The 21503-nt window shown below is 56.7% G+C and overlaps 1 protein-coding gene across 11 annotated transcripts; it reads right to left on the minus strand.

Annotated features, from left to right (window-relative positions):
• Positions 1 to 1769: 1769 nt before the first annotated feature.
• Positions 1770 to 20056, minus strand: CANT1 (calcium activated nucleotidase 1). Of its 11 annotated transcripts, XR_010153386.1 has the most exons (9): positions 19867 to 19985; positions 15607 to 15716; positions 10167 to 10335; positions 8206 to 8344; positions 7898 to 8021; positions 7050 to 7702; positions 5076 to 5279; positions 2464 to 3978; positions 1770 to 2194 (listed from the first exon to the last, which is right to left on the minus strand). XR_010153386.1 is itself a non-coding variant. In XM_063799965.1 (8 exons), the coding sequence occupies exons 6-8, from the start codon at positions 7678 to 7680 to the stop codon at positions 3608 to 3610; spliced, it is 1206 nt and encodes a 401-aa protein (XP_063656035.1). In that variant the 5' UTR covers positions 7681 to 7702; positions 7898 to 8021; positions 8206 to 8344; positions 10167 to 10335; positions 15607 to 15716; positions 19867 to 20043; the 3' UTR covers positions 1770 to 3607. The 11 variants fall into 11 exon arrangements, 5 of the variants coding, with proteins under 5 accessions (XP_063656035.1, XP_054526185.1, XP_063656034.1 ...); XR_010153385.1 differs by lacking the exon at positions 8206 to 8344 and having other exon boundaries at positions 19867 to 20011; XR_008540190.1 differs by lacking the exon at positions 10167 to 10335 and having other exon boundaries at positions 19867 to 19992.
• Positions 20057 to 21503: the final 1447 nt, after the last annotated feature.

A 21503-nucleotide genomic window follows, 5' to 3' on the forward strand; every position in this document is an offset into this window, starting at 1 on the left:
ATAAAATAAAATAAAATAAAATGTACCGTGGCTGGGTGCAGTGGCTCACGCCTGTAATCCCAACACTTTGGGAGGTCGAGGCGGATGGATCACTTGAGATCAGGAGTTTGAGACCAGCCTGGCCAATATGGAGAAACCCCATCTCTACTAAAAACACAAAAATTAGCCGGGCGTGGTGGCGCACGCCTGTAATCCCAGCTACTTGGGAGGCTGAGGCAGAAGAATTGCTTGAACCTGGAAGACGGAGGTTACAGTGAGCCAAGATCGTGTCCCTGCACTTCAGCCTGGGAGACAGAGCAAGACTCCATCCCCCCAAAATAAAAAAAAGAAAAGAAAAAAAGTATACTGGAAGACAGGATTAACACGTGGAATGAAAGAAACTGAATCTCGGTTTTTTGTCCAGTTGAGGTGACTGGAGAGTCTTCCATTTGCAGATGAGCTGTGTGCCGGACCCATGAGTGTGGAGCCGGCAGTCACTGCCCCACGAGTCCCGCATGTCACAGCTTCTTAAACAGATGGTCAAGAACTTACGTGCGGTTCCTTATCCCAACCCGCCTCGGCCCGATGCGCCCTGGCTTTTTCTGGAACTGTTGTTCTGCGGATCCTCACCGAGAACGCCCAGTTCTCCTTGTTGCTCAGTCATGGAGTATCTCTGGGGACCCCGCTGCCGCGCTGGTCCTTCTGCAGAGGCCGCCTCCCTGCAGCGCTGTCTTGGTCAGGCTCCCAGCAGGAAAAGACGACACCCGAATGAAGATCATCTAAGGAGGCTTCAGTGAAGGGACCATTTACCACGGATGAGACAGCAGGGCGTGCGGGCGGCACGAGGGGCCGCTGTAGCATCTGGAGCTGCTAACAGTGGAGCTGTCACTCCCATGTCACACTCCCAGGCCAGAAGAGACCAGGGGAGGGGACTCAGCCCAGACACTGGGAGTGGCACCAGGGGGCTGCCTTGAGAGGCGAGTGCCAGAGAGAGTCAGGGACTCCCCAGGGGCCATCCCAGAGGGCACTGAGGAGGTTCACTGGGTCTGGGACCCGGAGGAGGCGGGGAAGGAGAGTGGGTCTGAAGGGTAAGGGGTTGATGTGGGTGCAATTGCCCTTTCTGATTCCGCTCTCCCGGTTTTCTGTCCCTCTCTGGCCGCCCCTGTCCTGTCTCTAGTTGAGGTCTTTCTTGGCCAGTGCCTGCCTCCCTGGCGCCTGTGGTTTCAGTGATGGGGATTCTTCCATGCGTCACTTGGAGCGACCTCGTCTGTTCCTGTGGACTCACTGACACACTAAAGTCACCAGCTCAGCCCTGACCTCTCACCTGAGCGCCTCCTTACCAAGTCATCCAGATGGCTCCCCAGGGATGAGCAGCAACAAAACGGGCACGTGGGTGCCCAGCACACGTCAGGTGATGTTCTAAGCCCCTTGCGCGTACCCAGTCACTTACCGTTCACTGCAGCCCCGGGATGAGCTCTGCGATGAGCGTCCTTTTGCAGACGAGGACACTGAAGCACAGGAAAGTTAGGTCATTTGCCTAAGGACATGCAGCTGGATGGGGACAGAGCCAGGACTGGGCTTGCAGTGGCTTCAGACCCCACCTTTCTGACCACAGCGCTCGTGCTCTTGGAGCGCCTTGAGACAGTGGGACAAGGCGGACTGGAGGACGCAGTTTCCAGATGGGATGCCCTGGCGGGTGACTCCCGTGCGCATGCCCAGTATCCTGCGCAGGCGCTCTCGTGGCCAGGCCGCAGCAAACAGTCAGCACAGACCGGGAGACAGAAGACAACTACACTTCCTCAGACGCTTTATTGTTTACAAAACAGATGGATCCCATAGGGAAGGAACACAATCATTATGCTGACAGCAGCGAACAGAGAGGGGAAGAAAAAAGGTGAGCTTTAAAGTAATCGCAAATCACTGCCTATGTGAAGAGGCTGCTTCCGGGCACCTGGGCTGTGACTCAGGTGCTGACATGAATACATCAGCAAGGTCTCAATTCAGCCACAGTCCCAAGTCCCCCAACCTTCCTGATTGCATCTCTATTTTAAATGACCCAGCCTGGACATCAAGGACAATGATCTAGGAGGCGGGTCAAGGAGACAGCCAGGCAAAGTCAGAACAGACTTGGGGCTTCCAGGCTATGCCCGGTGACAGCTGAGCTCTTCAGAAATGCGTCACATTCAGCGTTCACTTCCTTCGCTTCCTCCACTACCTATGACATAGCGGGGGAAAGAGACAACCATGAGAGAGGGGTCACTCCTGGCTGCCCTCCTCGCAGCTGTGCTTGAGTTTCAAAGGGGGAGACGTTTGTGAGGGACCGGCACAGGGACAGCCAGAGCCGGCACCCTCCAGCCCACCGTGGCACCCCTGACGATCGCGGGGTGGGGTAGGAGTGAGGGTGGGGGTCGGGGTGAGGTAGTGCTGTGGGGAGGGCACTGTGAATGATGGAAACGTCCCTTCTCAGCCTGGGTCGTGCCTAACCTGGGTCTCAAATCCCACTCTGCCTTCACCCTGGAGTACACTCCAGCGAAGCCGAGGCCCAGCCAACGCTCGTGAAGTTTCCACGGAGAAGAGCCTGCAAAACTCCCACTGGAAGAGGAGAAATAAAGGCCATGGAAAGAAACCCCAGGGAAGAGACAGGCCTCAGACCTAGGTTCACAGACCCTAGGCAGGGAATAAAAAATTCAAGTCATTCATAGAAGTCTTGAAAGGCATGAGGATTTCTGACAGTTCCTAGAAAAAGGCAACATTTTATCTTTGTATCCATTGGCCAAGAACGCCGAAATGTGACACTTGCTTCACCAACTGCCACTGCTTCCTTACAATCTCCCCCACTGCTGGAGCGGGCTGGGTAACTACAGGACTTTGCTCTGTGTGATAAGATTTGGTGATTCCACTTTATAAGAAAGGAAACTGCTTTAATTAAAGCAGGTTAATAATTAAAACTTCAAAGTGCTGCACGGCCACAGAATTTTCCTGAAGGGAGAAAGCGGTCACTGGCCATACGATGCGGAGATGGTTTTATCTGAGGCCTCAGAACCAACAGATGTGCCTGCGCCCTGGCCTGTGCAGCTGTGGGCAGATGTGTCCCCAGGGGCCTGCCCTCACTCGTGACCATGCAATACCCTGCAACATAAACATTTTCTTTTCCAAGGATCTGCAGGGGTGGACATGATGCTCCAGGCACAGAGTAGGAAGAAAAGGGGGTGACCTGGGATTCCCAGCAAACAGGTCCACCTCATGCTCACTGCGTTCTCAGGGTGAGGCATAGGGCCTGACATATGGTAGGAGCTCTAGGGATATTCACTGAACAGAAGAACATAGGAAAGAAAAGAAACGAGGTCGGATGGAAGAAACGACCCAGCCAGTTCGGCAGGCCTTGAGTCAATGCCTGAAGTGACCGATCTCACCACCAGATGGCAGCATGGAAAGCAGTTCAGACCGCGGCCTCCGTGGGGCCCGGGGGTCCAGTGCCCGCACCCCTATGGGGCCCGGGACTGGGCTCCCTGTCCAGACCTCCAACCCAGGCACAGTTCCAAAAAGAACAAAACAAAACAAAAGTGCACTCCTCTTGTTTTTATAAAAGCTGAGTCCTGATGGCCTTGCTCAGTGTTTCCGTTTTGAGTTAAATGAACTCGATGCCTTCGTATTTCACGCTTCCGATCTTGGTCTCCGGCAACAGGAAGCGCCCGTCCAGCGTGAAGGCCATGATGTAGGAGGCGACTCTGCCGCTGTCCTCCTCGGACTTGAGGGCCACAATGATCTGGTCGTCGGTGTTGGGGATGAACTTGAAGGACGAGAAGCCGTGAGTGGGGACCACCGCCCCGACGTGGCTCACAGCGATGTCGCCGAAGTCAGGGGAGGCGCTCAGCAGCAGGTTGGCGCCCTTGCGCTCGTCGACCTTCTCGCTGTAGCGCTCCTGGCTGGCGCGGCGCGGCAGGAAGAACCAGCGCTGCAGCGTGTCACTCCAGCAGGCAGACTCATGGATGAGGTAGCCTGGGAACCGGGTGACCGCGGGTCAGACACGCATGCGGCCTGGTGTGCCCAGCCCCACACCATCAGGCCGTGCGCAGTAGCAGGCACGGGGCTGCGACCACCAGGGCCCACCAGCTCACAGCAACCCGCCCCTCCCTGCTCTCCAGGCTTCTGGAAGGTTCTGTGTTCTCGGTTATCCCATGCAGGGAACCTGCAGCACCCCCTCCCTTGAAGCCTCCTCCCGTTCCACCGAGAGCTGCCTGTGAGCTGCATCAGGGATTTGGGCTCATCGGAGCCTCCTCAGGGCTGATCCAGAGGAACCCAAGGAAAGGGAACAAACCCCCATTGGACGTGGGGAGGCATCGGCGGGGAGGCTGCCTTGAGGCTGCAAGGAAGAGGAGACAGCGTCTGGGGCCCCAGGTACAGACTCAGTCACTTCCTCCTGAACCTCAGGCACCTAAGGCCTACTCCATCCTGACTAGGGGGAGGCCAAAGTGCTGCCGGCCCTATGTTGGTGTGGAACACCACGGCCCAGCGCCAGGGGTAGGGACAGGGCCTGACCCACCAGTGCAGACAACCGGGCCACAGGCTGGGATGCTAGGAGGCCAGCTGCCAGGGCGAGTGGGGCAGGAAAGAGAAAACAGCTCATTTGCCGCCAGAATCCACTGGCCTGAGGGAAGCCACCATCAGAGGCAACCAAAATCACTAAAATCAAGCAAGAAACGGCCTTGGAGGCTGGGTGTGGTGGCTCGCGCCCGTAATGCCAGCACTTTGGGAGGCCGAGGCAGGTGGATCACCAGATCACCCGAAGTCAGGAGTTCGAGACCATCCTGGGCAACATGGTGAAACCCTGTCTCCACTAAAAATACAATTAGCTGGGCGTGGTGGTGCACACCTGTAGTCCCAGCTACTGGGGAGGCTGAGGCAGAAGAATCGTTTGAACCCAGGAGGTGGAGGTTGCAGTGAGCTGAGATCGTGCCACTGCACTCTAGCCGGGGTGACAGAGCAAGACTATGTCTAAAATAAAAAACGGTTTTGGAGGCAAATGCAGGAGGAAGCAGGTTCCCAGCGACTGGGCTGTGGAAGCCACACTGTGGGCTGGGGCAGGCGTCTCTTACCTGGCGGCCGGATGCCGGCAGCAGCCCGCAGGGCGTTGTAGTTGGACACCCAGTTCTCGTGGTCCACGCTGCCCTTGTAGCCCACCACCTTCACCCACTCCGGGTTCTCGTTCACCACGTCACCCGTAGTGGTCGTCCACTCCTTGCCCAGGCCGCCCACATACAGACGCTCGTCCTTCACTGCCAGCCATTCGGCCTTGAAGCCTGGCCAAGCAGAGTGTCCTTAGGCCCCGCACCCAGCTCCCGCCGCACCCCTGCACCTGGCTCCCACCCGGCCCTGCACCTGTCCTTAGACCCCGCACCTGACTCCCGCCCGGCCCCGCACCTGCCTCCCCTCCGGCCCGCACCTGGCTCCCGCCCAGGGCCGGCCGGCTGCCCTCCCCTCAGCTCCTGAAGGTTCAGTGACCACTCTCAAGTCTCCTCTGATCCCCAACTCCCCGCTCCTCAAGCTGTAACCCCAACCTTAGGATTATCCTTAAAGACTAGAAAAGCTGAAAAGTGACAGCACTCTGAAGGGGCATGTGTGTCCCAGGGGAGTGCGGGTGCTGCCCTCGGCCACACCTGAGGTCTCACCGAGCATCACTCTAACTCCAGTGGCCGGAGAGGGCCTTGGTGCTGGGGCTCCCAGTCTTCCTTTCAGTGGATTTGTTCAGAAGCTGTTTTTGCTTTTTTTAAACTGATTTATTTAAAATAAGCCTAACTTTGAAGGCTGCCACAGTTCAGCCTGTGTGGGAGCCTGTGTTCTACTGTGTATTCTTATCATCCCTACACCCTGGTGTTCTAACTTCTGTTTGCTTTCCCCAAATTTTGCCAGCTTCTTGCCCCTGAGAGCTGGAGCTGTGCCCTCTGAACTGCCCGAGACTGTAGTAGTTTCTCTGCAGGGCCCTGGAGGGACCTGCGGTCTCCTGGGCTGCTTGTGCGATGAGACATTCTCCACGCCAGGGTCTTCCATCCCTCCCGGATGACCTGAGTACAGCCCAACCCCAGAGCTCCCTGTACCCCGCTTTCCTCCCTATCCAAGGGAAGGACAGAACTACACTAGGGTTGCCTAAAACCCTGACAAGTGCGAGGCAGGAAGTAGGCGACCAACGCCTCAGTTGATACCTCAGGTGAGGTCCGTCCCCTGCCCAGCCCTGGGCGAACACTGAAGATTTTATCACCGGGTGTGGGGAGGGCCTGGCCGGCCATGAACTGTGTGGGCCGTTGTTTAGTGCAGTTCCTCCTTGACCTCAGAAAGCCTGCGGTGGCATTTAGCTTTCTAGAAGGTGGGGATCCACCGCCAGCTCAGACAAACGCAGCTCAGAGGAGCTGGCAGCTCCTCTGCCAGCGTCCTTGGCGCCTCCCCAGCTCCTCTCTGGAGGAAGACACTGGCCACCGTGCCTCCCCAAAGCCTGTCCCTGCCCTGTGGAAGCAGCACCTCCTTTCTGGTGAACAAAAAGGCTGGCATCAGGCTCCACTCCAGGGGGGTTGGCACAGCTCACACACGCCCTCCCCCTGCTGGGGTTCAGGGAGAGGAGGGCTGGGCAGCAGTTTACCCTTCAGTAACATGAAACCAAAGTCTGGGTTTTGAGTGAGAACCATCTGTCCCCATGGCTTTCAGGGCAAGGCTCCTGGTAGGCACGTCCTAGCGTGGTCTTGAGAACCTTTGAAGGTGTAAAAAGGGCGTGTTCCCAGAGGCTCTGAGAGCAGCAGCGGATACAGCCGAAAACATCTTGGAGAGATTCCCCACGTCTCCCGCAGGCCTCTAGCAATAAGCTCTTCCTCCTAGAAACTGCGCAGTGTGAATTGACAGTAGGCTATGCTCCTGGCTAAGGGTAAGGGGGCCGCAGGTCAGAGCAAGAGGGAGACGTGCTCCCTCACCACATCCCTGGCTTCTAGGCGTGTGAATTCTTTACCATGTGCCTGTGTTTGCCAGCCAGGCCCTGAGCTCCCACTCCCCACCCACACCTCCATAAAACCTCAGGGTCCAGTTACCTTTCTCCACGGTGCCGTCGCCGTCGGACAGAATCACCCAGGGCACGGCTTTGCTGCCTTCGATCTGGTAGACGACCCCCGTCCGGTCATCCACGGAGTAGAGTTTCCCATTGAAAACAATCAGGTCAGACAGCTCCATGCCTCTCCCCTTCTCCGCCAGGTGGGACTCCAGGACCCCATGGTCTTTGTCCCATTCCACGGCCACCTTGTCCCCACTGTCTGACAGGGTCAGGTAGCCCTTTTTCAGGTAACTGAACCAGGTGTTTTCCTCTTGGGCCCTTGACTCTGTGTCCAGGTCTGCGATAACTGCGATTCGGTACCGAATCCCAGCCGGTGTCCTTTGTGGGGGAGACAGGGGGTAGGTGTCATTGTACCAGTTGGCGGGCGCCTGGCTGAGCCTCCAGTTGTGTGCATTGTGGGTGGGGGGCCTGCCGGGGGCCGGGCGGTGGGAGCAGAGCAGCCAGAGGATGGCGGCACCCACAAAGAACGTCAGGATCACCTTCCAGCGGGGGCGGAAGCGGGGGTCCGCGGCCTTGGTCATGGACGCCAGCACAGGAAGGCCCCCCACACTGATCCGGAGGGAGTGCATAGACTCATTCCATTCCGGGTGCTCAGACAGCTGCACGGGCATCAGCGTGACAGACAGGCGGGACCTGCACAGCCAGGGAGGGAGGAGAGGAGTCAGCGCCTCCGCAAGCCCAGTCACATCTTAGTTCCGAAAGCTGCAGGCGCTGCAGGCTGACTTTTCCAGAAGAAACAGTATTTCACTACTCTGTGGCCATTCTTACTCCCTTGGCTTAATGAATTCCCGACTCTAGATTCCCGACTCTAGCAGTATCTTTGCTTACTTTCATTCGGCAAGACGTGAAGTCTTTCCACAGCAAAATTACTCCATCTCTCCTGTCCCAGCTGGCAACGTGGGAAGCTGAGTGAGGAAGGAAGTTCCATGCAGGCTGGTGCTCTGTGGTCCCTCTAAAGAGAGAAGCGCAGGAGAGTCAGGTGGGAGGGGAAGGCTGACGGGGTGAAGTGGGATAGGATCATAGACAGGGTACAGGTCTGTATTTTACTCAAATGCCACCTCATCCAGGAAGCCCTCCCTGACTGCCCTGCTGCAGACATCACCCTCCGTCCCTGGGTCCTTGGCCCTTGTCCCCACCTGACGTTAGAGTATTGTATACAGTTATCGGTTTGTTTGTTTCTGTCTCCACCTCTGTATCCTGGCTCCTAGAACAGTGCCTGGCCTGGAGCAGACAGATGTGCAGTAAAGGAGTCTCCACTTCCTCTGGGTTAGGCTCCTGCAGCATTGGAATACCAAACACATCCAAACCAAATAAAAACACTCCTTCTTTTTCGTATCTGTTGTTGTTTTTGGCAGTGTCTGTCCCCTGGCGCCTTTCTATTAATGCAAATGACTGCAGGGACCAGAGTCTGGGCCGCCCCGACTGCCTGGAGGCCAGCGTGTCTGTGCCTTGGCGCCAAAGAACTGCTCGGCTCACTGCGGGGCCTGGCTCGGCCGCAGGCCTCTCCCAGCTCACCCTCCACCCCAGGCGTGGCTCTGTGGCAGAGCCCCAGGGTCAGGGTGCTGGTGGCGGCCAGGAACTGCAGCCCTTCACTGCTGCCGCCAAGCCCACTTCCCGGGCATACAGCATGATGGCTCAGTGCAGCCATGGGGCACCAGGCCCACGTCTGCACCGCCTTGGTGAGAGCTGCCTGTCTCTGGACAGCCGCCAAGTGCCACAGTGGGGCGTGGGGATACGGCTCCCGGTGCTCCGATCGAGAACACTGGCCCTGGGCAGAGGTTCCATATCTCTGCCCTCCAACTATAACTCAGTGAATCCTGGCCTGAGAAGCTTCCCTGGCTGGGTCCTCCTTGAGAAAACAACAAAGCAGCAAACATGTGCCTTTACGGGCAGACACTGTCCTCCCTGCCAGGGCGCCTGGGAAGGGCTTGGGGACTCCAGTGGCTCCGTGCAATTCTGGACCCCAAATATGTGGACCATGAGGCCCTGGTGCACGGCAGCCAGCAACAGACACCCCCACAAGAGACACCCCCTTCTCCACGCTGCAGCCTGCTGGGCTGAGAAGATACAAAAACAGGGTGACAATTCCACATGGAACTTTCGGACAGTCTTAGGTTTTAGCCCCAGGGTGAGGTTCAAGGAGTGAACAAGGCGCATACGTGGAACCTGCTGCTCAGAGTGATCCTCCTAACAGCACAGGGGGGCTGCCAGCAGTTCCTCCAGGCCCGCAGGGAAGACTCCATGCTCCCTTTAAGGGGGAGGCCTCTCAGGACCCCCTGAGGTGGTCACAGGGCTGATCACCGGGGCCTTCCCGGCAGCAGGGCTGGAGTTCCCAGTGCTGGACATCCTCCTCTGACTGCACCCAGGCCCTGCCCCTCCCTGCCCCTTTTCTAGCCCCAAGGCTTCAAAACCCCAGCCAGGCCCAAGAAGTCTCCACTGAGCTCGAATTACTCTATCTTACCTGCTATGCCAATCCCGCCTACATTTCTTTTTTTGTTTTTCTGAGATAGGGCCTCGCTCTGTTGCCCAGGCAACAGTGATCACGCTCACTGCAGCCTCAACCTCTGAGGCTCAAGCGATCCTCCCACCTCAGCCTCCCAAGTAGCTGGGACTACAGGCGTGTGCCACCACGCACAGCAAATTTTTTTTTTTTTTTTTTTTTTTTTTGGAGACAGAGTTTTCCTCTTATTGCCTAGGCTGGAGTGCAATGGCACGATCTCGGCTCACTGCAACCTCCGCCTCCCGGGTTCAAGTGATTCTCCTGCCTCAGATTCCCTAGTAGCTGGGATTACAGGCATGCACCACCACGCCCATCTAATTTTGTATTTTTAGTAGAGATGCGTTTTCTCCATGTTGGTCAGGCTGGTCTTGAACTCCTGACCTCAGGTGATCCACCTGCCTTGGCCTCCCAAAGTGCCAGGATTACAGGCGTGAGCCAACACACCTGGGGCACAGCTAATTTTTAATTTTTTTTATAGAGATGAGGCCTCATTATATTGTCCAGGCTGGTCTTGAACTCCTGGGCTCAAGTGATCCTCCTGCCTCAGCCTCCCAAAGTGCTGGGATCACAGGTGCGAGCACCCGCACCCCCCCTTACCTGCATTTCTGACATGCGTCTTAGACATTTCAAGACACGAGTCCTGTGCAGCTTTTCCCTCAAGCCTACTTGCTCCTCGTCTCCCCTTGGGAAGGGTAGTGGTGACCGGTGGCCACCGTGTCCACAGTGGTCTGGTTCAAGCTCTCAGGATCCTGGGAGATGTGCTTTTCTGTGTGAATATACACTTCGATAAAAACATAAGGCACTGCCACCACGAAAAACCTGACTGGCCTCATCCTCCGTTTTCCTTCCTCAGCATTGACTCCGTGGACAGGTTCTGTCCTCTTCCACGGCCCTTCCTCACCATGCCATGCCGGCTGCCTCCCTCCACCCCTCCTGCCTCTCCGCCCCTGACACTCCCATACCCCCCGCCATGAAGTTGCCCTGCCAGCTGCCCCCCACCAACATCCCCTGACACTCCCTCGCCACCTGCCATGAAGTAGCATCCATCAGATGGCACACTCCCAGCTTCAGCGGCTTCCTCAGGTCCTGGGGTGAACCCACTCTGCTCCCGCTCAGCCCTCACACTGTACCATCTCCTCTGCCTGCTGGCTGGCTACGTAGGCCTCCTTCTGTCCCCTGACCACACTGGCCCTAGCAGAGCCTGCAGTTCCCCCTGCCTGGAACAGTCGGGCCTGCTCTTCGCACCAGTAGCTCGCTCTCTCCTACGGGGCATCAGCTCCCTGGGAAGACTTGCCCACTCGCCCTCCCTCCCATGCCGCTCCGGCTCTCCCACCGTCCCTGCCTGGCTAGGTGATTATTTCTGCTCCTGGGGCAGGGATCTGGCCACTGTCACAGCCCCAGCACCTGACGCACTGCCAGGCAGGGAGCAGACAGTCTGCACGCATTGGCTGAAGGGAAAGAGATGCCAGGTGAGCCATTAGCCACTTCTTCAACAGCCCCTCTGCACTCTACCGGGGGCCCCACCTTAGGCATATTATGAACCCACAACCTGGATCAAGCACCCCAAAGATCGAGCTGCTCAGCTGCCACATCTGAGCTGCAGGCCCGGGAAGACGGTGCTTGCCAGCATAGAACAACGGTGCCTGCATAGACTGCTGTCAGACATCGTGAGATGTCGTCGTCACCAGCCCCTGGAACCCCCATGTTCTTCCCTGTTCAACTCCCTCAGCACTCCGGAGAGCCACTGTCCTCACCTTCACCATTCCTGTCAAATCTCCGGCCCACTTCTCCCAGGAGACCACTCTGTGGCCAACTTCAGCAGCCGAGGCCCCTGGGTGGGGCCCACACCTGCCACTCAGGTCAGTCCCCCCAGCCGCCGGGCACCTGCTCTTCTGGTTCCTCCCTTCCATCCACAGGCTGCCCCAAGTCGCCCACCTTGTCACCATTTTACCTCCAGACCCCACACTCCCACAGACACTCAATTGCTGCTGAATAAATGGCGAATCTGTTAATGAAGGAAAACCCTTCCCTGAGTCCCCGGCACCTCTGTCCCTTCCCACCCCTGCCCAGGCCCCCTCGCCCACCATGGTACAAGAGCACCCACACCTACACCCTCTCCTTCCCTCTGGCTAATCCTCAGAAGCAGCCACCTGAAGCCTTCACCAGTGGCAAACCCAGTGAGCACATTGTCTGTGTCCCTCCTCGAGGCAGGGGGGCACTCTCTGTGGGCCTCCGCCCAGGCAGGTCTTCTCGGCCCCCAGTGCTGGCAGCCCACTGACCTCTCCCAGGGCCTGCCCTCTAAGGTGAAGACCCCCACGCCTTTCTAGCCTGACCCAGTCTCTGAGCCTCCTCATCCGATACCCACAGGCACCGCAAACCAGGTCCTCCTCAGGAACTCCCTGTCCTGGCAGTGCCGGCCCTCAGGAGCCATCCCAGGAAGCAATTCGTCCTAACCCTCCTCCCTCCCCAGCCCCACGTGTCCCACCCAGCTTGAGACTCGCCTCCCTTCTCCCCATCCACACAGCCTCGGCTCCAGTTCCATCTCACCCTGATGACTCTCAGAGTCTTGGTCTAATGATCTAGACCAAGCTTGTCCAACATGTGGTCCAACACAAATTCATAAACTTTCTTAAAACATGATGAGATGAGATTTTTTGTTAAGCTCATCAGCTATCAATGGATTTTATGTGTGGCCCAAGACAATTCTTCTTCCAATGTGGCCCAGGGAAGCCAAAAGATTGGACACCCCTGATATAGACCATCTGGGCTCAGCCAAGGGACTTCCCTTGGCCTCAGTTTACTTCCCGGAGCCATGCTGACGGGGTTAGAGAACTGTGCACAGGGGCTGACTGCTACTGCTTCTCACTCACTCTACAAGTACCCTCTCGCCTGCTGGGAGGGTTGCAAACTACCACCCGTGGGCCAAATGCAGTCTCCCGCCTAGTGTGTAGATGCGGCCTGTGTGGCCTGGTATGTGGTTGCAGCTTGGTGTGTAGACTCTGCCTGGTGTGTAGACGCGGCCTGCGTAGACGCGGCCTGCTGTGTAGTCGCGTCCTGGTGTGTAGATGTGGCTGATTAAAGCCAGCTAGGACTCCTCCCTGGCATGCTGAGTCTGGCTGCACCACTGAGTGGTCGCAACAGACTGTGGAGGCTGAAAATACCGACTCCTGTCCGTCGACAGATCCCTGGTCAAGACCATTTCAAATCACCCTCCACAAAACTGACAGAATAATTTTTCCAAAAAGCAAGTCTGGATTCCAAGTCTAGTAGATCCCAATGGCTTCCATCTGAAGGACAAACGTCTCAGCCTGCAGAGAAAGCCTCAGTGGGTTTTTCCCCCTGCACTCCCGGGAGCAGGACCTCTCCCAGGTCGCTGTGCAACACTGCACGCCTTCCTATTCCAGACTCCTGGCGTCTACACCGTGGCACACGCTCCCTACCCGGGAGGCTCATGTCCTCTGACCACATGGAACCAGAGGTGTCTGAGTCCCGGCGTCTCTGCCCCTCTGGGGAATCAGTGTGACGGAGGCAGGGGCCTTTCCTCCAGGAGCTCAGCACAGTTGGGGAGACAGACTTTGAACAGTCCCGTGTGGTCAGTGTTACCTCGAGGTCATGCTGATTCCCCAGAGCTAACAGAGGGGCAGAGACGCCAGGGACTCAGCCACCTTTGGTTAAACAAGGGACTGCTTCTAGTGACAAGAGAACTCTGTGTACCTTCTAGAAAATTCCTTTAACTTCAGCACCAGAACACCCTCCCTTGGGCTTCATCTCTCCTTCAGGACCCCAAGGAATTATTTTATTTTGCAAAAAAATTTCAAATCAGATGCCTTTGCCACAGCCCATGCTGGTGTGTGAGCTACCACTGGCTGCCGGGGTGCCTGGCTGCCGGCGCCTGCTGCAGGCAAGAGTTTGCACGTTCTTTAAAAAGTTGGGTTCTTTTTCGGGGGTGGGGGGTGGGGGGGCTCTTTTGTTTGTTGCCAGCCAGAAACAACAGAAATGAACCGGCGAGGGTAAGACACAAGATGGACAAAGTCCTTTCCAGAAGGGGCTCGTGTGAGGCTTCTCCCTACACCCCTCAAAGCTTAAGCAGTTTAAATGCTCGCTTTATTGTGAAAAGATTTACAAACCCAGTGCCTGCAGAGTAATGGTTTGATTTTAGATAATCAGCAACAAGAGGACTCAGGAACTACAGCAAAGTCATGGGTTCTGTGGCCAGCCAGGCTCTCCTGTTCAGTGGGGCTGCAAACCAGCTATCTCCCAGGCTCAGGGGCCTACAGGGACAGGACCCCTGCTGCTGCCTGGAGAGCACTCACAGGAGCACTCACAGGAGGAATAACCACCTGCAAGGCTCGCAAGGCACCATGGAGGCATCTGTCCATCCCACAGGACACTCCCAGAGCGCAGGGGAGCCACCAGTGAGGGAGCTGGGAGTTAGGGAGCGGGGAGTTAGGGAGTAGGGAGTTGGGGGGGAGTTAGGGAGGGGGGAATTGGGGAGGGGAGTTAGGAAGAGGGGAGTTAGTGAGGGGGGAGTTAGTGAGGGGGGAGTTAGGGGAGAGGGGGCTTAGGGAGGGGGGAGTTAGGGAGGGGAGTCAGGGAGAGGGGAGTTAGGGAGAGGGGAGTTAGGGAGAGGGGAGTTAGTGAGTGGGGAGTTAGGGAGGGGGGAGTTAGGGAGAGGGGGCTTAGGGAGGGGGGAGTTAGGGAGGGGAGTTAGGGAGGGGAGTTAGGGAGGGGAGTTAGGGAGAGGGGAGTTAGGGAGAGGAGTTGGGGGGGGAGTTAGGGAGGGGAGTTAGGGAGAGGGGGGTTAGGGAGAGGGGAGTTAGGGAGAGGGAGGTTAGGGAGGGGAGTTAGGGAGAGGAGAGTTAGGGAGAGGGGAGCTAGGGAGAGGACAGTTAGGGAGAGGAGTTAGGGAGGGGGGAGTTAGGGAGGGGAGTTAGGGAGAGGGGAGTTAGGGAGAGGGGAGTTAGGGAGAGGAGGTTAGGGAGAGGGGAGTTAGGGAGAGGGAGGTTAGGGAGGGGAGTTAGGGAGGGGGGTTAGGGAGAGGAGGTTAGGGAGGGGAGATAGGGAGAGGGGAGTTAGGGAGAGGGGAGTTAGGGAGAGGAGTTAGGGAGAGGGGAGTTAGGGAGACGAGTTAGGGAGAGGGGGGGTTAGGGAGAGGGGGGTTAGGGAGAGGGGAGTTAGGCAGAGGGGGGTTAGGGAGAGGGGGGTTAGGGAGAGGGGGGTTAGGGAGAGGGGGGTTAGGGAGAAGGGAGTTAGGCAGAGGGGAGCTAGGGAGAGGGGGGTTAGGGAGAGGGGAGTTAGGGAAGGGGGAGTTAGGGAAGGGGGAGTTAGGGAGGGGAGTTAGGGAGAGGGGAGTTAGGGAGGGGAGTTAGGGAGAGGGGAGTTAGGGAGGGGGGAGTTAGGGAGAGGAGTTAAGGAGAGGGGAGTTAGGGAGGGGAGTTAGGGAGAGGGGAGTTAGGGAGAGGGGAGCTGGGGGGGAGTTATGGAGCAAGGAGTTAGGGAGGGGGGAGTTAGGGAGATGGGAGTTAGGAAGAGGGGGGTTAGGGAGAGGGGAGTTAGGGAGAGGGGAGCTAGGGAGGGGAGTTAGGGAGGGGAGTTAGGGAGGGGAGTTAGGGAGGGGAGTTAGGGAGACGAGTTAGGGAGAGGGGGGTTAGGGAGAGGGGGGTTAGGGAGAAGGGAGTTAGGGAGAGGGGAGCTAGGGAGAGGGGGGTTAGGGAGGGGGGAGTTAGGGAAGGGGGAGTTAGGGAGGGGAGTTAGGGAGGGGAGTTAGGGAGGGGAGCTAGGGAGAGGGGATTTAGGGAGGGGGGAGTTAGGGAGAGGAGTTAAGGAGAGGAGTTAAGGAGAGGGGAGTTAGGGAAGGGAGTTAGGGAGAGGGGAGTTAGGGAGAAGGGAGTTGGGGGGGGAGTTAGGGAGGTGGGAGTTAAAGAGCGAGGAGTTAGGGAGCGGGGAGTTAGGGAAACTGTGCTTTTCTCTGTGCACACCCAGGAGGCGTCTCCCTGCTGCTGCCCTTTCCCAGGAGAAGGGCTCAGGGGCCACCTACCTCCCGAGGCCATCCCCAGGCCTGCCGCTACACTCTGCGCAAGGCTGTAATGAAGGGAGTGGCGACTCCTTGGACAGCAGACAGCCAAGAGGGTTTGTTTCTCCAGCTTCCTGCAGGAGTGGAATAGGACAGGTGGCAGAACCAGCAGGTTTACTGAGGGCTGCCAGGCTCCTCCCTTTCAGGATCCAGGCAGGGCAGGAAGCCACATCATCCTGTTAAGAGGCCGCCACATCCTAGCCCCCACCTCCTTGGAAGGGACGGGTAGGCAGGTGGCAGGTGCGCCAACCCCTTATCTCTGGAGAAGAGCTACCTTCCTTTCCCTTCCCACACCCAGAGAGCAGGCAGGCAGGCCTCAGAGTGCCCACTGTGTTCACTGCCACAGTAAAGAGCAAACCCCACTGACCTACAGACTCTTCAGCACGGCCAAGGCAGAAGCCAAGGCCTTCACACACTCGTGCTAACAGCGCCTGAGAGAACACGGGTGGCGCATCTCAAAGAAACACTTATTAATGCCTGCTATGGGCCAGACTCCTTGAAAACGTTACCTGATTCCTGCTTCGGCACTTGCAAGGCTAACTATTGTACCTGCAAATTCCACGGCAAATCTCCTCGGGGGTGGGCAGTACAAGGAAACCAGGAAGGAGGAAGGTCACAGGGAGTCTGGTTAGGCCATCCCTCCTCCACAGACAGCACGCTCCTTAAAGGTCAAGCTCAGGATCTGACTGACTTCTGCACCTGTCCCCGCCCCTAGTATCCAGCACACGGCAGGCAGCAGGCACCGTCCTGTGGGATAGAAGCCTCACACGGGCCATGGCTCCATTCTCATGCCTCTTCCAGCTTCTGGAGGCACCCACATTCCCTGCCTGGTGGCCCCTCCTCCCCCTCCAAAGCCCGCCCACTGCACTTCCCCAAGCCTCTTGGCCATCATCTCCCTCTGGCTCTTCTGCTTCCCTCTTCTGTTCTTAAGGACCCTGTGATTACACTGGGCTCCCTGGGAAAATCCAGGATCATCTCACTACTTTAAGGCCGGCTGATCAGCAACCTTAATTCCCCTTTGCCATGTAATGTAACATATTCACAGGCTCAGAAGGTAGGACATGGACACCTCGGGGAGCTGTTCCTCCACCAATCACAGGAGGAAGAGGGGAAAGAGCCTCCAGGTTTTTCCAAGGGCCAGGACCAGTCACTGTCTATGGGGTGGGCGCACAGCTTCAGAACCCTCTACGGTTTGCAGTTACTGCATTGTAAAGAGGCTGTGTCTGCTTAATTTGTATCATCGATGTTACACCTGGAGGAATTTTAGCCAAAAAGCGACCTTCTCAGTTGAAAGGCACATTCCAAATGGCACCACACATCTGGGAAGGTGTCCTTTTCCAGAGTGTGTGAAAATAACGGGATGGGATCATCACCCCATGGACCTGGATCAGGGCTGCCTTCCACACCGCAGCGGCACCCCCATGAGCCCACCTGCTTACTGCCACCTTCTCTCCTCACGCTTTCCTCCGGGCTCGGCTCCTGGGACACAAAGGCCGCATCGCCAGGACTTTCACTCAACCCGGCAACACCCTCAGAGCCATTCTGGGGGGTCCCAGTCTCACCTCTGCCCCACTCCCACATGGTGGCATCACGCACTGTCTTAAGTCTTAAGCAAGACTTCAACACCTTCTTCACTTCCCATAAAACCATCCCAGAGGAACGCGGGGAGCAGCATCCTGCCTGGGAACCAGGCGCTCCACATGACCACTGCACGCATGACAGAGACGAGCAGGATCCAAAAGAAAAAACAGAACGTCTCCCCAAACAGACTTCTCTACTGCCAGGATGATTTTTTCCTAATTAACCATCTTGATTAAAGTAAAAGGAAAATCAACATGAACATTCTTAAGAATTAATATAAAAGTTTTTAATTCCCTTGATATTGGCATTTCATAAGAGCTTTCCAGGAAATCTCGATAGTTCAGAGTGCACTGAGTGAAAAGAATGAATGCTGTGTGTCCTTGGCATCCCTGGTACCATTCAACAAACAATAGAAAAATGACCTCCTTGTGATAGTACTGACCCATTTCAGGACCTGGACAATAGTTCCAAGTCTCAGATCTTCTGTTTTTGAAAGAGAAAACACTACAGCATTTATACATCTACCTATCTACCTATACGGTTGCCAGAAAGTACCGAGACTCCGAGGACGGGCCATGTGTACTTGGGGGAGCCTGCACAGGCACACACACCTCGAAAGCCACATCCAGGTGGCAGGGTAAAAACACCCACAGGGCCAGGACAACTGCTGCTACCACACCCTGGGTCTCCTCACGTACTCTGCAGCTCAGGAGGGTCCTGCAGACCAGGTGCACAGTGACGGGTGAGTGAAAACGTTCTGGAGTACCAAGAGCTTTTACACCAACACATTTACTAAGCTGCCATGGGCTAGGAAAATATGGTTATAGCCTAAGGGGAAGAAAGGAGACCTCTGGCAATCAGAAGCGTCAAACCTCAGATGTGCCCCTCCAGCGAGGTGTCCCAGGGTCCAGGGGTCCTATCCCGCTGCGAGTGGATGGTTTCCTCTACCACCTTGTGACATGTCATTCTCTTTTGTGATCACGTTAATTTGGACATGAAAAAGTGACACTAGAAGTTGGTCCCCACACTGCTGCGGTGGCCTCATGACAGTGCCTGGACAAATCCATGCTTCACCTGAGTCCTGGCTCAGATGCCGGGGGCTGCCCCGACAGGAAACCCTTGCCACGTCCAGAGGGGAGAGGGTTGGCTCCTTCAGTGTGCCTTTCAGCAGGGGCGTGTGCTAGGATAGAGGGCTCATTGAGGCCAGCAGGGAGGAGCACCTGGGAGGAGCCCCACTGCCGTTCCACAGGCTCCAGCCAGGCTGTCCTGCTGAGAGGCCTGGGGTGGGGCTGCAGGGAGGGTCTGTGGTCCAGGCCTGGAGGGACCTTTCTCAGCAAAGCTCCTCAGAGGGAGAGGGAGGAAGAGCTGGGAGACAGCGGATCCTGAAGGGCTGCGGCACCCGCTTCCTTTTAGGAGCCTTCTACGACCTGACACTTGTTTCAAGTTTGGGCCCTTACACTGGAGAGCTAGCCAGATTCACTTGACACCAAGAGCCTCACATTTCCAAACCTCTGCTTTGTTGAAAATGTGGTAGGAAAGGACATAGGGCATACAACCTCAAGAAGAAAATGAGAAATGGAGCTGGGACACTAAGAGACGGCTTTTCCAGGGGTCACTAAGGGGGAAAGGTGTTTGGGAGAGAGATGTGTCTGCTGATGGAAGAGTGGTCACAGGTGCTCTGTGCCAAGCCTAGGGTACACAGAGGGCAAGGGAAAGACCATTCGGAGGGAGAAGCAAAGGCACCAGGCAACATGGACTGGCAAGGAGGTACCAGTCTCCAAGGATGAGAGAATCCAGACCGGATGGCAGTAGGGGTGTGAGACAGGTATGGTGGGGAGGGCGAATCATTTGCATGCAGGAAGATAAGAGTGAGCTGTGTGCCTGGAGGAAGGCTCCAAATTGGATGAGGGCAGGGAGAGCAAGGACTGGGATGGGGTGGGGAAGGTTGGCCTGTTACAGGTTTGACCAAGTGCCAGTCAGAGGGAGAAAATTCCCTTATCAGTCCAAGGAGACCCTGCATAGACCAGAGGAGGGGTATTTGAAGTCAGAAGGTGGTGGGAGGGGGTCAGAGCAGGGAGGCGTCCCACACTAATCAGAGGGGGATGGTCCCCACACTAACCAGAGGGGGAGGTGCCCCACATGAATCAGAGGGGGGTGGTCCCCACACTAATCAGAGCGGGGAGGTGCCCCACAGTAATCAGAGGGGGATGGTCCCCAAATTAATTAGAAGGGGGGTGTCCCACACTAATCAGAGCGGGGAGGAGTCACATAATCAGAGGGGGGAGGTGCCCACACTAATCAGAGGGGAATGGTCCCCACACTAATTAGAGAGGAGGGGTGCCCACACTAACCAGAGGGTAATGGTCCCCACGCTAGTCCCAGGGATGAGGTGTCCCAAAAGTCAGAGGGGGTGGTGTCCACCGCCTGTCGGAAGAAGGGGACTTTCCCACAGGTCAGAGGGCAGAGTCCCAGCCCAGTCTGCGAGTCAGGGGGCAGAGATCCCGCACGGGTGGGACGGGAAGGGGGCCTGACGGGTCAGGGGGCGGGACGCGGCAGGGTCGGAGGGCGGCGGCAGGCTCCGGGACGGGGGCCCGGGCCCGTGGCTGGGGCAGGGCGCCGGCGGCCGCGGGCGCAGTCACTCACCCGCTGCGGGGCTGGCTCCGGTGCCCGCGATCGGCGGGGCTTGGCTGGGCTTGGCTGGGCTAAGGGCCGGGACGGAGGAAGGCGGCCGACTTCCGCCCCGCGCGCGCTCGCCCCGCCTCTGGGCCCGCGTTCCCGGCAGCCTCTGCTCTGCGGCTGCGCGCGGACGGCGCGAGGGCTGCTGGGAGCTGTGGTTTGTGTTTTTTTGTTTTTTGTTTTTTGTTTTTTGTTTTTTGTTTTTTTGTTTTTTGCGTCCTGCGCCTGCGCGCTGGAGGAGCGGCCGGCTGGCTGCAGGCTGGAGGGGCGCGAGGGGTCCGCACTGGCACATGAGGGCCGTCTTCCACCGCGTTGCGCTGGAACGTGGGCCAAGCAGATCTTTTGGGGTGGGAGGCATTGCGGGGGTGAAGGCTACTGGGGAGGGAAGTTCTCATTCTCCAAGCGAGGGCCCCCTTACATGGGCCTCCCGACCCTCGTAGTCTTGGGAGGCGGAAAAGCGTGGGCCCCTTTCTGCCATCCTCATTCTCAGACAGCCCCTCTCCTTGGCCCTTCAAAACAGCCGCCTCCAGAGTGCTGCTGACCAGTTTCCAAAGCCAGGATCAGGGAGGTCTAAGGCTGTAGTGTCCTGGGGTGGGGACGGTGGGGTGTTTCCCTGCAAAAAATCTGCAATTGACAAACCTGCCAAACAAGGGTCTCTGATTTCTCCTTTCTCCTCCGTAGCCCTAGCCCCCGAGATATTTTAGGGCACTCTGTTAAAAGGCTTCCCCGGCCCCGCCCTCCTCCATCCCAAAGTTCTGAGAAAGGCCTGGTGGCCGTGGAGCCTCTGGCAGGAGAGCTTGGCAGAAGGGTGCACCAGCCCCCTGCCCATCTGCACCTTCAGCTTTCCTGCTTGATACCAGCTACTTCCCCCAGCTCTCTCAAAACCTTCCGTTCAGTAACAGATACACAAGAGGAGGAATTCAAATTATATAAATGGTGCGCAATGAAAAATAAGCCTCCCATTGCCGTTCTGTATTCCCTGCCCAGAGGCGATCACTAGATGTTACATGGTATTCAAACAAGTCATAAACACGTATCTTAAATTACCTTTAACTAAATAGAAATGTGCTAAACACTGTTATGCACTTTTGGTTTTTGATTTTGGAGAGGAGACAAACCTTTCTTGAATTCATTAATGTTTCTTGTCATGCTAAACTGAGTCCCAACCATGTCTCACATAATACTCATTATTGTCAGGCCTCTGAGCCCAAGCTAAGCCATCATATCCCCTGTGACCTGCACATATACATCCAGATGGCCTGAAGCAACTGAAGAACCACAAAAGATGACATTCCACCATTGTGATCTGTTCCTGCCCCACCCTCACTGATCAATTGACCTTATGACAATACACCCTCCCCACCCTTAGGATAATGTACTTGGTGATATTCCCTCACCCTTAAGAAGGTACTTTGTAATATTTTTCCCACCCTTGAGAATGTACTTTGTGAGATCCACCCCCTGCCCACAAAAAATTGCTCCTAACTCCACCACCTATCCCAAACCTATAAGAACTAATGATAATCCCACTACTCTTTGCTGACTCCTTTCTCGGACTCCGCCCACTTGCACCCAGGTGAAATAAACAGTCTTGTTGCTCACAC

This window comes from Pan troglodytes, chromosome 19 (assembly GCF_028858775.2).
Source record: "Pan troglodytes isolate AG18354 chromosome 19, NHGRI_mPanTro3-v2.0_pri, whole genome shotgun sequence".
Taxonomy (NCBI): Eukaryota; Metazoa; Chordata; class Mammalia; order Primates; family Hominidae; genus Pan; species Pan troglodytes.

Excerpts from the sequence above, each read along its gene's own strand:
- CANT1 (XM_001158629.8), bottom strand. The coding sequence starts at position 7,680 with ATGCCCGTGCAGCTGTCTGAGCACCCGGAATGGAATGAGTCTATGCAC. Across the intron at positions 5,280-7,049 it reads CGACGGCACCGTGGAGAAAG|GCTTCAAGGCCGAATGGCTG; the intron begins GTAACTGGACCC and ends CTGCTTGGCCAG. Across the intron at positions 3,979-5,075 it reads TGCCGGCATCCGGCCGCCAG|GCTACCTCATCCATGAGTCT; the intron begins GTAAGAGACGCC and ends CCCGGTTCCCAG.